The 15,389-nt window shown below is 36.7% G+C and overlaps 2 protein-coding genes across 2 annotated transcripts; one reads left to right on the forward strand and one right to left on the reverse strand.

Annotated features, from left to right (window-relative positions):
• The first annotated feature begins 5,246 nt into the window (after positions 1-5,246).
• LOC110885178 (rhodanese-like domain-containing protein 9, chloroplastic) lies at positions 5,247-8,361 on the forward strand. Its single transcript, XM_022132862.2, has 6 exons — positions 5,247-5,406; positions 5,490-5,725; positions 7,180-7,330; positions 7,510-7,595; positions 7,741-7,845; positions 8,127-8,361. The coding sequence occupies exons 1-6, from the start codon at positions 5,366-5,368 to the stop codon at positions 8,207-8,209; spliced, it is 702 nt and encodes a 233-aa protein (XP_021988554.1). The 5' UTR covers positions 5,247-5,365; the 3' UTR covers positions 8,210-8,361.
• Positions 8,362-8,517: 156 nt separating this feature from the next.
• On the reverse strand, positions 8,518-12,870 carry LOC110885177 (TBCC domain-containing protein 1). The gene is made up of 8 exons (XM_022132861.2): positions 12,307-12,870; positions 11,104-11,619; positions 9,811-9,915; positions 9,587-9,727; positions 9,267-9,470; positions 9,088-9,180; positions 8,889-9,000; positions 8,518-8,757 (listed from the first exon to the last, which is right to left on the reverse strand). The coding sequence occupies exons 1-8, from the start codon at positions 12,781-12,783 to the stop codon at positions 8,714-8,716; spliced, it is 1,692 nt and encodes a 563-aa protein (XP_021988553.1). The 5' UTR covers positions 12,784-12,870; the 3' UTR covers positions 8,518-8,713.
• Positions 12,871-15,389: the final 2,519 nt, after the last annotated feature.

Raw genomic sequence — 15,389 nt, forward strand, 5'->3', positions numbered from 1 at the left:
TTGAGTAAGTTCACGGTTGGTTGTCCATTTTAGAGTTGTTTTCAAAAACGTAGTTTAATCTTAATCAGCTATCCAGCCGTGGGGGTTACCCCATAGTTCGAAAACATTTATTAGTTAACCATCCCATGTCCACCTTCCCTGGCTATCCAGCCCGGCACTCCGGCCGTGGGGGCTACCCCATTATTTAAACTACCAGACTCGTTTATCATATCGACTACTAACAAAAATTACTTGTGCCCTAGCGTCGGTGTCTATCATCACCGACATGCCATAGTCCATTAGTACACACCCGTCCGACTGGCATGGTGTGAGGTTTGTTAAACCTAATAGCGCTATTAACTAATGACCCGCTCGCCATAGCCTCGACGATTAAGTCGATATAAAGGGAGGGACTTCGCTGATAGAGTTCTAGTCTAGTAAGTCTAATTCCGTCCCAACAGGACGAGGAATTCTCATTCCTGAACACGTCCCAAGGACGAGGAATCCCTATTCCTGAACCCATTCCCATTCCCACCGGGAATTACCATGCTTTGTAGAAAAGTGTGAACTCACCTTTGGTTGCTCGGTTTGACTCTCAATATAGCTAACAGTCAAGGTCGGTCAATCACGTCCTAATATGATTACCAGTTAGTCATTTAGTGGTTTCATATAGAGCACAAAGTTCCTACACGTATCTACTACATAACATGCATTCACTTCAATAGTTCACGCTCATATAAACATTCCACCTATAGCTACTCAAGAACAAGCATACGATATTGCACAATATTACTTTCATTGACATATAACATGTTAGATCATCCTCAGATAACATACTCAACATTTAGACACGCAATTTACTACTTATGTCATTTCAGCTTTAATATCCAAAACTGGGCTGTTTTCGGGCATTTTAATAAAATAGTTAACTTACTCCAAAAATTCCCAACTTTTTACAAAAGGTGCTAAACTATCCAAATATTACTGTGTAAAAATCTCGGGATCCGATTCATTACCAATATTTTTTAAAAAAATCATTTACCGGACTGCAATCATATTCATTACTTTCTGACTGCAGTCCACGGAATAATTTATTAAAGTTTCATCGTAAGTCCGATTGATGAAATTCCAGTGGGTGAATTACAGTTACAGCGACATCAGTGTCCATCTACAGTACAAATTTCATGACCTAATTCTACACAGATTTCAAGTTATGATGAAAAACATAACACATATTTTCTGCAGTAAAAACGCAGCTTGAGCTGCTGTCCAAAAATAGATCTTTAAAAATAGTAAACGAAGTCCAAAAATTATGATTCCAGTGCCATTAGAACCATATTTCGAAATAGTACGTTATAGACTCAAGAAAATCGGTTTTTCGTTAAATATTGACCTGTTTACAGCCAACTGAAGTTGGATGTAAGAGCTTGGACAGAAGCTGTTTTTCAGCTTTTAGTTTTCTAACTCGTGTTCGATTGATTCCGTTAACATGTTTAGTGATCACAACGACATCAAACATCAATATTAACAAGCAAATCATCAGGTAATCAACAAGAATCAAAACAACTTCATATTAACATCACTTTATCACATTTCAACAACATTTCATCATTAGGTTAGCTCTATGTTCAAAACTTTGTTTATGATCTTCTAGTGTTCTTAAGTTTTCTTAATAATCTAACTATTAACCACTTAAATAACATGAAAAATGAACGGATTTAAGTTCTTACCACTAGTTCAAGACTAGGGAAGTTCAAGAGAAGAAATGTGGTGGTCAATAGCAAATAGAGAAGGTTCTTCCACTTCCGAACACACCGAGCTTCGTTGTATGCACTTTAACACCTTTGTATGCTTGTGGAATGTATGAAAAAATGAGTTGAAGGTGGTGGTATGGTGATGGTGGTTAGCGGCTGAGATGAAGAAGAGAGGAGGAGAGAAGTGTTGTTGAGTTAGAAGATGATGAATGTGGTGATGGACTAGAGGTTTAAATAGAAATCCTCCAACATCTAATTATCCATTAGACCACATGTTCCCTAAGTACCTTGCATACATAATAAATTAATCAAGATAATCAAGTGGGTGGTTCCCTCTAGGGTGACCATCGAATTGGGGGGGGGTGGTTGGTTGGGTTTCAACTAATTTAGGTAGCTTATGTTTACAATCCAAGTATTCTAGTTAGGTATTAGTTACTAGATATTTATGTAGTGTGTGTTATGATATTCGGGGACTATAACTAATTCAGAAAAATAAAGACAATGCCTCTGGTAATATTTTAGTGTTCCGGGTAATGTCCGGTTGTTCGCTTTGATACTGTTCCGTTAAAGTGCTTAATTAATCTGTAAAGTGTCCTATATATATATATATATATATATATATATATATATATATATTTGTAACATTTTTAAATTTCAATACTCCGGAAAGCATAACGGACTATTTAGTAACTTTTCTGTACACTATAAGTATGTTAACAAGCATATGTAAGTATAACACAGAAATCAGAGAGAAGTTAAATGATTCAGCACAGTCATCAAACGCTTTAATTATTATTAATAAATTGTACGGATACATGGAATTATGAGGGTTGTCAAACATAGTGTATATATATATATATATATAGGATAATGCTAGATAAAAAACCCTAAAATTCTTAGAAAACTCTGGAAACCCAAATGGGAAGCCATTTTTACCCAACCTCCCGACATTTTTTTTTTTTTGAAAAAAATTACACATGTAATATACATGTTTTAGAGTGTTTTGGGCCAAAAAAAACAAAAAAGCGCCGAAGGGATTTTTTTTAAAAAAATAAACAAATTTCAGCTCCTAACACGTGTTAAGCAAAAAAAAACAGAATTTCGCTGAAAATTGCTGAAACTTGTTTTTTTTTTTTTTAAATATCCCTTCGGCGCTTTTTTGATTTTTTTGGCCCAAAAGTCTTAAAAACATGTATATTACATGTGTTATTTTTTTCAAAAAAAAAATGTCGGGAGCTTGGGTTTTCTCGGGTTTTTTATATATATAGGGTTTTCTATCTAGCCCTACCCTATATATATATATATATATATATATATATATATATATATATATATATATATATATATATATATACTAGTACAATAGAATCCCTAAAAGTCTAAAGCCCATAAACATTGGGTTGGGCCACAAAATGGTTGCATTCATAACACTTCTAACATATAACTATTCATTTTTAAACACATCTAGTTATAAAACTAGTGGGATTCTGCTTCACTAAGAGTCTTTCAGTCGGTATCAGTATCGGTTCATGACAATACTGGTACGAGTGTACGACGGCATGGTTCCGACACTAGTATAGCAAACGAAAAAGATACGCCAAAGAGGATAGCGACACGTGTTTTACATCTATCGAGAACCAAAAAACAAAACAAATACCGGTACCTATGTTGTTCAATGGATATCGGTTTACTCACAAATTTTCATCATCGTAAAGAACAAAAAACCCAAATATATTTGTTTGAAATAATTTTGTAGCGATTCTTAGATAAAATATAAGCACGCCGCAACGATATATTCAAATTTTATGAAATGTTATATTACGTTACTATATAATGAAAAGAGTAAACGAATTTACTTTAAAAAAAATAAACAAATAGCAAGACAATTTTGAAGATATGAACTTATGCTTCGATCACTTGTAGTATTTTGGGTTGAGTTCTCATGTTTGGTATGTAACATTGGTATCATAGCTAGAACTCGGAGTGGTGGCTCACAGAGTGGTGGCCTGGAGAGAACCAGCCGTGACCAATGTGGACTCAAATAGTTAAGAAAAGTGGCTATAAGACTTAGGGCGTTAAACATTTTGATTTTGGACTCAAGTGGTTATAACCCCTAAAACACAGAGACCCAAAAAGTAATTTACCCTAGATAAAGGCATGGAATTAATATATAATATATTATTTTTACTTTTAAGAATTTTTTTTAAATAACAAGGTAAAAAGATGATTATACCCTCATGTGCCTTGCACATGATTAGATCTAATGGAAAAAATACTAAGGGTGTAAGGAGTGGTTAAACACTTTGGAGTGGTAAACCAAAAAACCGACCAATCAGAGCGCGCCATGTCAATCAGTCAAAAGTGTTTAAACTTTGCTGAAAAGTGTTGGCAATGATTTAAACATTTAGTGAAGTAGTAAACTTTTTAAATAAAAAAAAAGAAAAAAGATGTGATTGGTTGAGATTGGAATGGACCCCACCGCACCCCACACCCCCCTCTCTCTCTCCTTCCTCCCTTCCCCGCATCGGTGAAGCCTCACCGACTTCACTCCCATTTCGTCAACCACTTCATGCGGCAAGGGGTTGGCATTAGTTTGCCACTTTGGTAATTGGGTTTGCCGAGTGGTTTACCGAGCCACTCCGCACGCCCTAACTGTATTATGTCAAAAGGACAAACCGTGTAGCATTTGAAAACATGAAGGACAAAATTCATCAATTTTAAAGACAAAGGACACCGTCTGAAATTGGGTATAAAGATAAATGACAAAATTTGCAATTTACTTTTTTATGACGTCCATATAAAATTTAACATGTCGTCTCTACTAATTTAAAAAAAAAATGTAGAGGTCCATGGATCCCGACCCACATAGTGTTGGTCCACCCTTAGGCCTCTCCATGACCACTTAGGCTAAAGGGTGTGGGGAACATGATTTGGGTCATTAATGCCACATAGGATCATTATTGGATTCATATACCATCCCCTTGTATCATTCACCATGGTTGGCATGGATTAAACCATGACAACCATGAGCCTCCTTTCCTTTTTTAATGTTTGCTTTTCCTTTTCACAAAAATAAATTAAAATAAGAAAATAGTGGTTTGGGTCATGACCACACCGTTAGGATAGTGATTTTGGATGATGGATTAGAAGTGAGTGACATGGCGCTGATGTGGAGGATCATGATAACCATTAGGGTCATGACCACACCCTATAGCCTTAAAGTGGAGGTCATTGGATGAAGTCTTACCCGAAGAAAAAAAATGCTTTGTATTGAATTAGGAGTTTTACAACTTTGGACACGAGTTACCCTCTAGAATGATGGCGGGCCAGGTCCAACGTCATATACGTTTGCGAACATAGATGTCTTTTCGCCGTTAGATTTACCCAGATCGGGGCGTTAGAAAAATCTAGTGTCTTTCGGCTTCCCCATGAAATATTCGGTTTTTTTTTTTTAATTTAAAAAAAAAAATCTTTAGAATATTATACAGGAATATAAGTTTGAAAAACCCAATCCTAATCATATTCAAGACTCTCACGTGTAAAAACCCAATTGGTTCTCTGGAATTTCTGGGGCCATCCATGGCTTCACATGAAGCAAATCCATATCTTTCCAAACTATCCAACATTCATTAATGGCGGGCATCAGTTGCTGTTGCTCACTCTCTTCTCCAAGGTAAGTCTTGAATAATTTGAATATCTTTGAAAATAATAAAATGATTTGGTAATTAATGATTGCAATATGTTTTCATTTTTAAGCAATTTGGGGACGGTTTCATTGAGGTTTAACGGTGGAAGAAGAGCAAGAGTTTTGAGTAAAAGTTTGAGGATAAATGCAGAGATTAGTTATGTAAGTGGTGAAGAAGCAAAGAGGCTTGTGGCAGAAGAAGGGTACACGATTGTGGATGTTAGGGATAGAATTCAGTATGAAAGAGCTCATATTAAATCATGCCGACATGTTCCTCTTTTCGTTGAGAATAAGGACAATGATCCAGGTATGAAGTTGTTAAAAGATAAAACTATGTATGTACCGGATCACTTGTCATGTTCATGGTCACTCGTGTTATACGGGTCGTATGGGTCATGCGAAACGGGTGAAAAAAGATCGTACTCATCGTATGGGTCATTCGGTGGTCACACAGTTTGTTTTTTTGTTAGTTAGAATACCATTTGGCCCGTGTGACTATCATTTGGCCCATGAGACTATCATTCGGCCTATGAGACTATCCGTCTATCATATGCCCTGTTTGACCACTCTTTGCCCGTGTCATATGCCCTGTATGACTCATTAGTGGTGTCTAGATAACATGTCAATGGTGTTTGTACAACGTTGTCCCAATATATTTCACGCAAACATTTTTGGCATAAAGGGTTAGTTTGGGTTGGATATTGTAACGGGTAAACGGGTCGTTTGGGTTGGATATTTCCCTTTGCCTCACGAGGCGTAAGCCTCGAGGCGAAACGAGGCGTAAGGCCGAGACGGTATTAATAAATAAATATAAAAATTATATATATTATAAAAATAGTAATACTAACTAATTTCATCATCAAAATCATCAAAAACACACTTAAAAAAGACATGAAATGCTTGAAATTGACACAAAAAGTCAAAAACATCAAAACCAACTATCAAAATCCCCTTAGGCGCAGCTTTCTTAGTGTCTCAGCCCCTCTGTGGCGCATATACATTAAAAACACCATGAGGTGCGCCTCAGACTCGTTTTTTTAGCCATTTCGCCTTGAATACTCCTAACCTTACTAACCAAACATCTTTATCCAACTAGAATACTAGCATTCACATTGAATTCTTTATCCATATCCATATAATTACATTAAAAAAAACTATTTTCTCCCGACCTTTTCAATTAAATAATATTTCTTTATACTTTTATCTTTACATTTTCTCTTTTTTCCGCTCACAACCACTTTAAAAAATATTAAAAAAATTATAAGAAGTAAACATTGTTTCAACAGATGAATAATAATATTTTATCTCTCCTTCCGTCACAACCATTCACAACCATTCCTTATAATATAAGTAACTCACTCACATAAATATAAGAAATTCACTCAGAATGCTCTTAAATGGATTTTTTATAAAACAACGAAAAAAAATTATATAAGAGAGCGAAACTAACCCATATTTAACAAAAAAAAAAAATTATAACTTGTCAACTTAAAATTCGGGCCTAAAGAGTGATCTAATCTCGTTGTTCGACCCATGTTAATCTAATTTGTAGATAGAGAAGTAGAGAGTGGAAGTTATGCAAATTGCAAAATTTATTTATAAAAGTAATTTGATTTATAAAAATAATTCTTTTGAAACAATCTGATTAAGAGCTACAAGAATGAGTCAAACTGGAAAAACAAAAATCTGGTTTTGTATTCATAATTAATTATCATCAAGTTATATTGTTAAATATTTGTATTTATATCTGATTTAATGCAGGAACTATAGTGAAGAGGCAACTGCATAACAATTTCTCGGGTTTATTTTATGGATTGCCATTTACTAAGCCTAATCCCGAATTCGTGGAGTCAGTAAAGAGCCAGTTCTCACCCAACAGTAAAATTCTAATAGTTTGCCAAGAAGGCCTCAGGTATATCATTTACCTTTGGTTCAAATATTAGATAATTAACCCTCGGGTTCGAATCCAGCTTACACTGGTTTCTGACTCTAACCACTTATCGAGGTCCAATTGCAGTGTATTAGTGGGGCCCATGAGTTTTCTGGTGAAGGATTTTCATGATTTAAACTTACTGCTCTTTATTGTTTAAGGTCTTCTGGGGCTGCAAACAAGTTAGAGGCAGCTGGATTTCAGAATATTGCATGCATAACATCAGGACTCCAATCTGTAAAGCCAGGTTCAATTTCATACACTCAAACTTCTGAAAAAAATAAAAATAAAAAAAATGTATTGAAAACCATGTAAGGTATTTGTTAATAAAGACCAGAAAAAGTGGTGTCTTTATTCTGTTTATATTGATTTAAAGAGAGTTTTTGATGCAGGATGGTTCGATGTTGAGGGTTCTACGGAGCTACAAGACGCGGGTAAGGGGGGTTTAGTTCAAGTGCAAGGCAAAATCTCAGCTGTTCTTGGAACCGTACTCATCTGTAAGTTGTCATTTTACTCATTTGTGTTTTTCACAAGTGTAAGTATTGATTTCTAACACATCTATTTGAGGTGGCGAGTTGGGTACCGGTTTACAACATGTTCGGGTCAAATGGGTATTTTTTTACTTGGGTCAAACCACCATCGAGGTCGGTTCGATCAACAGACAGACACCTTTTGTCCAAAAGTTGAATATTAAGTGAATTGGTCAGATACTACAATAATAATATTTCAATAAAGGATTGTTTGAAATATTCAACCCAATTAATTTTGGCATATACAGGTGCATATCTTTTCATAACTTTCTTTCCGGATCAAGCAGAAAAGATTCTCGCTTTGTTTCCTTCCGTAACGTCCGAACGATGAGATGAGAAGTTTTGCATTTGTTATTTTGTATGAATGATGATTTGAGTGAAGATCCTTGACAACATAGATCATATGATGATCTGTGCTGTCATTTTACTTGTAGGACAGTTCTTGATTTTGTGACTCGTATACGAACATGATTTCTTTACATAGCATTGGATTTATTATTTGTAGAAACGAAAAACGTAAACCTTAGATTTTAAACTCAGTTCAATTCAACTATTTATCCACATATAACTATAACGAAACCATAAAACTCGATTACAGAAAAAACCACAACCAGATCATAACAATGTTACCTCAGAACATAACGATGAACAACAAATTTATATATTAATTAATTGGTAAATAAAATTGAGATCAAAATGTTACATTATAGAATCAGAGCTCTAGAACTGGAAGTATTACACAAAATATAATATAATTATAAAAAAAAAAAATTAAATTAGCAAAATCATATTCCAGACTCAAGTTTGTATATCTTTCCAACTTCATTTCACATTGCTATTCTCCTTGTAAACAGTACAGTTGCCTAACATTCCCAGAGGCTGCATTATATCATATTAAAACAATGTTAACGTCATTATATTTTAGTCGCTAAACCTTTCATTAATAAACAACAAACAAAAAATAATAAAAATAAAATTTGGAGGTGGTTATGTGGGAAAGTAAAGATTACCGTATAACCAGTCTTTGAAGTAGACATGAAGCGCGGTTGATAATTCACGCTTTCTGTTATCTTCCAGTTGTGTTTCTTTCAATATCTGTTTAACTTCCACCAAGTTTTTGTCCTGTAAATACCAAAATAATAATATTAATATGCGGCATTAGCCCAAACCAGAAATTTAGGGATAATAATTATGATGTCATAAACATACATTCTTTTGCTGAGATGACATGTACACATCAGGCAGCGGAAACGGATTGTCTTTTGTGGACCCACATCCTTCATCTTGAAACCAGTTCGGAATCTGCAAAAACAAAATTAATAATAATAATAATAATACCATAGATTAGAAATATAAAAGTGATTATGAGAAACAGAATATAAGAATACCAAAAAATTGGTGAACTGATCAGGTTCTAAGTGAGTAGCGAATTCAGTTTGACAGTCGGATACGCCAGCTGGATGTGAAATCGAATCATGCGGGTCCACCAGACCAAGTGCAATAGGCTCGTCCCATCTGTTCGGGCTAGCTTCAACGCCAACTTGTTTCATGTGTTCCTCTAACTGTGGATAAAATGTATTATAAGGCGCCACCTGTGCATCAAAAGAACTCCATCAAAACTTTAACAACATGAAATGGTCCGATGGTCGTATTATAAATTGTATTTAATGAAATGGTAAATACGATATTATTAATTTATTCTAAATACCTGCAACTTATGGTTATCACCAACAATAAGTGGTTGCTGATTTACGCCTAAGAAAAACACACATTCACGACAATTGGCGATACAGATACGTTTCGCTGCTGAAATCACATGAACTCTTTCACAATGCTCGATTCTCACGGCCTGATGCACATAAAAAAAAATATTAATTTTTTCGATCGAGATCAAAACTATATTCATTTGAAACAAGAATGGCTGTGGCGTACCTTTCCAACAGCACCAAGCACTATAGTTGCATCGGAGCATCCATATACCGTGGCATATTTTAACGGAGCTAAGAGATATATGACCGATTCATGGCAATTTATAACCTGCATAAATAATGATATAACAGTTTACCAGATTTAGGCTGCATAGTGTTTATAGAAGAAATCATAGAAGGTTTACTAATAACATGTTTAGCCCCTCTACTTTAATAATGTTTTGAATTTCCTTTGTTTTTCTTTTTAACTCAATAAATCCCTCGACTTTGCTAATAACATGTTTAACCAATATACTTTAATAAAGTTTTCAAAATCATTTGTTTCTATTTTTAACTTTACTAACTAATCATCATCATCATCATCATCATCATACTCAGTAAATCCCACCAATAGCAAAGCTAAGGTAGGGTCTAAAGAGGGTAAGATGTAGACAGTCTTACCTCTACCCCGTAGGAATAGAGAGACTGTCATGGTTGTAAAAGTTCCGCCTAGGCTTCGAGTACTCCCCGAGTAATCTCCGCCTAAGCCGAGTACTTCCCGAGTTCCCGAGTACTCCCGAATCCGACTAGGGAGCGCCTAGCGACTTTTGCAACCATGCTTCCAATTAGACCCCCGGCTCCATAGTAGTTTTGCATCAAGCCTTGGACATAAGGCACATAACTCTCGGCATAAAGGCCGATTAGTGCATGTATCCCCTTGTCTTTCGGCTATCAACGCCACTACATGATGCATGATTAACCGTCCCCCGCTTTTAACATTATTTTCACGAAATTGGTAAAATAACGTTAAAATTAGTGCAATTTCACTTTTGCCCCCCGAGGGCCCACACATATATACATTATATGTGCACACCGCAAGCAGGGTATTAGTTTTACTAACTATCATACACTAATATACATATTTAGTCCCTCTACTTTAATAAATTTTTATCAACATGATTTTAGTCCCTCAACTTTTCTAATAACATGTTTAGTCCCTCTACTTTAATAAAGTTTTCAAATTCTTTTGTTTTTCTTTTTTTAACTTTACTAATATACACTTTATTGTTTTTTTTTTTTTGTTCTATGTTTTGACATTAGTTTTTGTAACGTCATTTATAAAACAACCGGCTTTCGTACGAACGGAGGTTACGTTTGAATGTTCTTTCTTTTCCACATGGTTCTACGTTATCTCTTTCAGTTGGTATACCGAGTGCCAGTATTGTACTACTCATAATCAAATTCTCGCCGTAACGCGCGAGGTTAAAAACTTAAAATACTAGTTTAAAATAAATATATAAAATAAAAGAAAACTAACCTTCACAAAAGAGGTATCAAGTTCAGATGCTTGTTTTACATATGATTGCTTAGAGATTCCCTCGATATGACTTATTGAAGGCTTAATTGTGTTTGCATAATTATTATCCATCAAAGCATCATGGTCGGAAGCATTAGCAGACCCAGGCCCATTTTCTTTCGCAGCAACTCTTTCAGATATACGTTGTAATGCAGAGTTAATATTCTCTTCAATCCAGTCATGAACTTGTGTTGCAGGAACCGGAGCAGCGGGCATATCAGGGTCTGAATTAGCAAAAAATGGAGCATGTTGGCTCAACGGAATATTCTCCGACCCTTTGTCACCAAAATAGAAAAGAAATGAAAGATGCTCAAAGTTTTCCATTGTCAAAACCAGTGAATCTTCTTCAGTTTGGCCTTCTACAGACTCGGCCAAAAGGGATATTATGTTGCCCAGATGCTTATGAAGATACGATAATTGATGAGCTTCTTCATCAGCTTGAGATGGCGTAGACCTACGCACGTTGCCGCGTGCCAACTGTTGATGAAAACCGAGCTTGTGTTAGCTAAGTAAACAAAAGCATTAGCATTTAAACATCATATACATGTATTTCAGGTGTTATGGATCATCAGATCATCGTCATCATCATACTCAGTATATCCCACCAATAGCAAAACTAAGGTAGGGTCTGAGGCGGGTAAGATGTAGACAGCCTTACCTCTACCCCGTAGGAATAGAGAGGCTGCTTCTAGTGAGACCCTCGGTTCGGTAGTAGTTTTGCATCAAGCCGTGGACATAAGGCACATAACACTCAGCAATTGGGACAAAAGCTGATTAGCGCATGTACCCCCCTTGTCTTTCGGCAATCAACGCCACCACATGATGCATGATTAACCGTCCCTCGCTTTTTAACGTTATTTTCACGAAATTAGTAAAATAACGTTAAAATTAGTGCACTTTCACTTCTGCCCCCCTAAGGGCCCACACATATACACATTATATACGCATACCGCAAGCGGGGCGAATTATGGATCATCAGATAATTTCAATATATTTACACATCATGTATGTATCATAGCATAAATCACTGACTGCATTAACTTTTATTCGTTTAATTTCATTCATATGCTGTCAAATTCAAATTTCAAGATTTAGCAATACCTATCACATATTTGAAAATGATACATTGTTAAAAGCAAGCAAGAAACAAACAAGATCAGCTACCTGTAACGGCGTAAGAGCCGACAAGAACCCATCAAAGGCAGAATTAGAGGGCCAAACATCGGCAATAGCAGGGGAATCTTTATGTCCTTTAGGAAGCAATCTCTTATACGACTGAATATACAAAAACAGAATCAGATCATACACATTGACACCAACAGAATCCACCTTATCTGGTTTCGCAGTCACAATTGGGTCGGAGACGGAGGGGTGGACCGAGGCGATTGTATTGAACAGAAGGCGGGTGTGTTGGGGCGAGATCTGTAACGTTTCCATGACTGCATTGGGGTGGACTCGGTGCGGGTGATGACGGGTGGTGGAGAGTGGGTTTTGAAGGAGTTTGGTTCGGAGAGTGGTTAAGGTTTGGGTGGGGTCTGGGAAGATGAGTTTTTGGAGTGGGATGAGGCCGTGCTCGAATGGTTCGCGCCGTGGGTGAAGGTCGAGAGGTGGTGGTTGTTCCGGTGGTGGTGGTGATGTCATGGTGGTGGAATGGATCTGGAGGAGTGTGGAGAGTGAGTGAGGGGGAAATGTGGGAATAGGTTAACGACATAGTAACGTGCAAATGAATATTATTGGCGGATTTTCATGTTGTTTTGTTTAGAGAAAAATGCTCGGATACTCCATGTGTTTTGTTCTTTTTTCATTTTTAGTCCCCAACTTTCTAAAATTACAGCTATAGTCCTTAATTTTTGCAGTTTCGTTCTCGGATAGTCCCTAAAACGGATGAGAGTTAGTTTTTGATGTTAAGAGAGTATGAAATGACTAAAATGCCCTTAATCTAAAACAAAACAAACCACCTCTCTCTATCCTTTAAAAAAACACCTCCACCACCCCCTGCCAGTACCATCGCCACCGCCATCATCACCACTCCCACAACCAATTATTTATCTTGGATTTGTGTGGTTTCATCATTCACGTCATTCAATATCTGTTTCCAATGCATCATCAACTTTATCTTTTTTATGTGCTTGTTTAACGATTGTCTGATTCAATATTTGTTTAACCAAAAAGACATGAATTTATTGGTTTATCAGTTATCTTATGAAAATGATAAAGAAAGTGATTCCTTTCAAGGCCTGCTCTTTCTTTGTCGAGACCACCTCACCTCACCAAACCCAAAAACAAATAAAATTACCTCTTTCTCTTTCATGCAAACAACCCAAAACGAACCTGCAACTTCAATTAGAAAAACACAAAACAACTACAGATCTGACAGTAACAACAGTGTCGTCAATTTGAGGTTTAGGTAGACGGGTTGTTCCGGCAAGTTTGATAATGGCAGTGTAATGTTCACCGGAAACTGAACACATCACCCTTCACCACCACGGTTGTGGCCGTGGTGATGATGGCGGCGGCCTTCTGCGGGGGGTGGTTGTGGCAGTGATGATGGTGGTGGTGGCTGAGTGGTGATGGTGGCGGTTTTTTTAAAGGAGAGGGAGTAGACAGAGAAGTTAGAGAAAGAGAGAGAGGGAGTAGAAAGAGAGGTGGAGGGAGGTGGAGGTGGTTTATTTTGTTTTAGATTAAGGGCATTTTAGTTATTTCACACCCACTTAACATCAAAAACTAACCCTCATCTGTTTCAGGGACTATCCTAGACAAAACTGCAAAAATTGGGGACTATAACTGTAATTTTAGAAAGTTTGGGAATAAAGGTGAAAAAAGGGCAAACCACAGGGACTATTCGAGCATTTTTCTCTTTTGTTTATAAACTTAGATCACTTTATTAGGCTATGCGGTATGGTGATGGCCCATCCTTGGAGGATGATCCGTCACGTAAGCGCCACGTAGATAGGGTGTTGGGATGGGGTAAAGAGGATGGAGGTAAGAAAATGGGGATGGGCCTAAAATATGTATATGAGTTGTATGTATATGTGTGTGAGTATGGTTTTGTCTTCTAGTGGGGCGTCTCAATCGTCGGAGAGTGGACGGGCAGGACGACGCCGGTGGGGGGGGGGAAATGGGGACTGGTGCGGCGTCGAAGGGGGGATGAACTGGGGACGACCCCCACACCCTCCAGCCTTACGATTGCCATTTAGTTTCAAATAACAATTGGTTATTTTTCAATTCATTTTGTTCAATTTCTTGTTATATTTTCAAAAATTCGAACTCATGTCACTTTTGTAAGAGACATACGTATATTAGTAAGCGATAGGTCATGAATCCAAAGAACAGTTGATGATGGCCTTTTGAAATTGACGCCAATGTGAACAAGTTATCGGATGTGCTTTTACATTGAATGCATTGTTAGTAATGTCAAGATGTTGTGGATTTTGAATAACGCTATAACATTAATGTAATTTAAGTTGATAACTTGATATCTAGCCTCAATAGTCAATGCATTTATACAGTCAATACATTTATACTCAAGCTGAATCTTGTAAAGGAGAAAAATGCCCGGATAGTCCCTGTGGTTTGCCTATTTTTCACATTTAGTCCTTAACTTTCTAAAATTACAGCTATAGTCCCCAACTTTTGCAATTTCGTTCCCAGATAGTCCCTGATGCGGATGAGGGTTAGTTTTTGGTGTTAAGTGAATGTGAAATGACCAAAATACCCCTACTCTTAAATTAGAGAAAAATGCTCGGATAGTCCCTGTGGTTTCGCATTTTTTCACCTATAGTCCCCAACTTTCTAAAATTACCTGAATAGTCCCCAACTTTTCATTTTTTGTTCCCGGATAGTCCCTGGGTCTAACTTCAGTTTGTTTTCTCTGTTAAGTGGGTGCGAAATGACCAATTTACCCTTTCCTTTAAAAGACCAAACCACAGGGACTATCCGGGCATCTTCTTCATTTTGAGAGAAAAACCCCACCACCACATTTCATCTTCAACCTCCACCCACCATCACCCTCCTCCACCCTCCACCATCACCCAAAACTCAATAAATACAACTTTACCAAAAAAAAGTCATAAAAGAGTTGACCAAATCAAACCTGATTAGAAAAGAATCAAATCGAGCCATGAATTTCTTGACACTCACCCAAGTACAAAAGCAGACAGATCAGAAACAAAACTATGAACTTTGTAATCTAAAACTCCACATCAGATTTACGAATCATTTATTCATGAATCACAATGTAAAAATCA

Source organism: Helianthus annuus, chromosome 10 (genome assembly GCF_002127325.2).
Source record: "Helianthus annuus cultivar XRQ/B chromosome 10, HanXRQr2.0-SUNRISE, whole genome shotgun sequence".
Taxonomy (NCBI): domain Eukaryota; kingdom Viridiplantae; phylum Streptophyta; class Magnoliopsida; order Asterales; family Asteraceae; genus Helianthus; species Helianthus annuus.

Excerpts from the sequence above, each read along its gene's own strand:
- LOC110885177 (XM_022132861.2), bottom strand. The coding sequence starts at position 12,783 with ATGACATCACCACCACCACCGGAACAACCACCACCTCTCGACCTTCAC. Across the intron at positions 9,471-9,586 it reads GTGATAACCATAAGTTGCAG|GTGGCGCCTTATAATACATT; the intron begins GTATTTAGAATA and ends TTTGATGCACAG. Across the intron at positions 9,001-9,087 it reads TGTCATCTCAGCAAAAGAAT|GACAAAAACTTGGTGGAAGT; the intron begins GTATGTTTATGA and ends TGGTATTTACAG.
- LOC110885178 (XM_022132862.2), top strand. The coding sequence starts at position 5,366 with ATGGCGGGCATCAGTTGCTGTTGCTCACTCTCTTCTCCAAG. Across the intron at positions 5,407-5,489 it reads TGCTCACTCTCTTCTCCAAG|CAATTTGGGGACGGTTTCAT; the intron begins GTAAGTCTTGAA and ends TTCATTTTTAAG. Across the intron at positions 7,596-7,740 it reads ACTCCAATCTGTAAAGCCAG|GATGGTTCGATGTTGAGGGT; the intron begins GTTCAATTTCAT and ends TTTTTGATGCAG.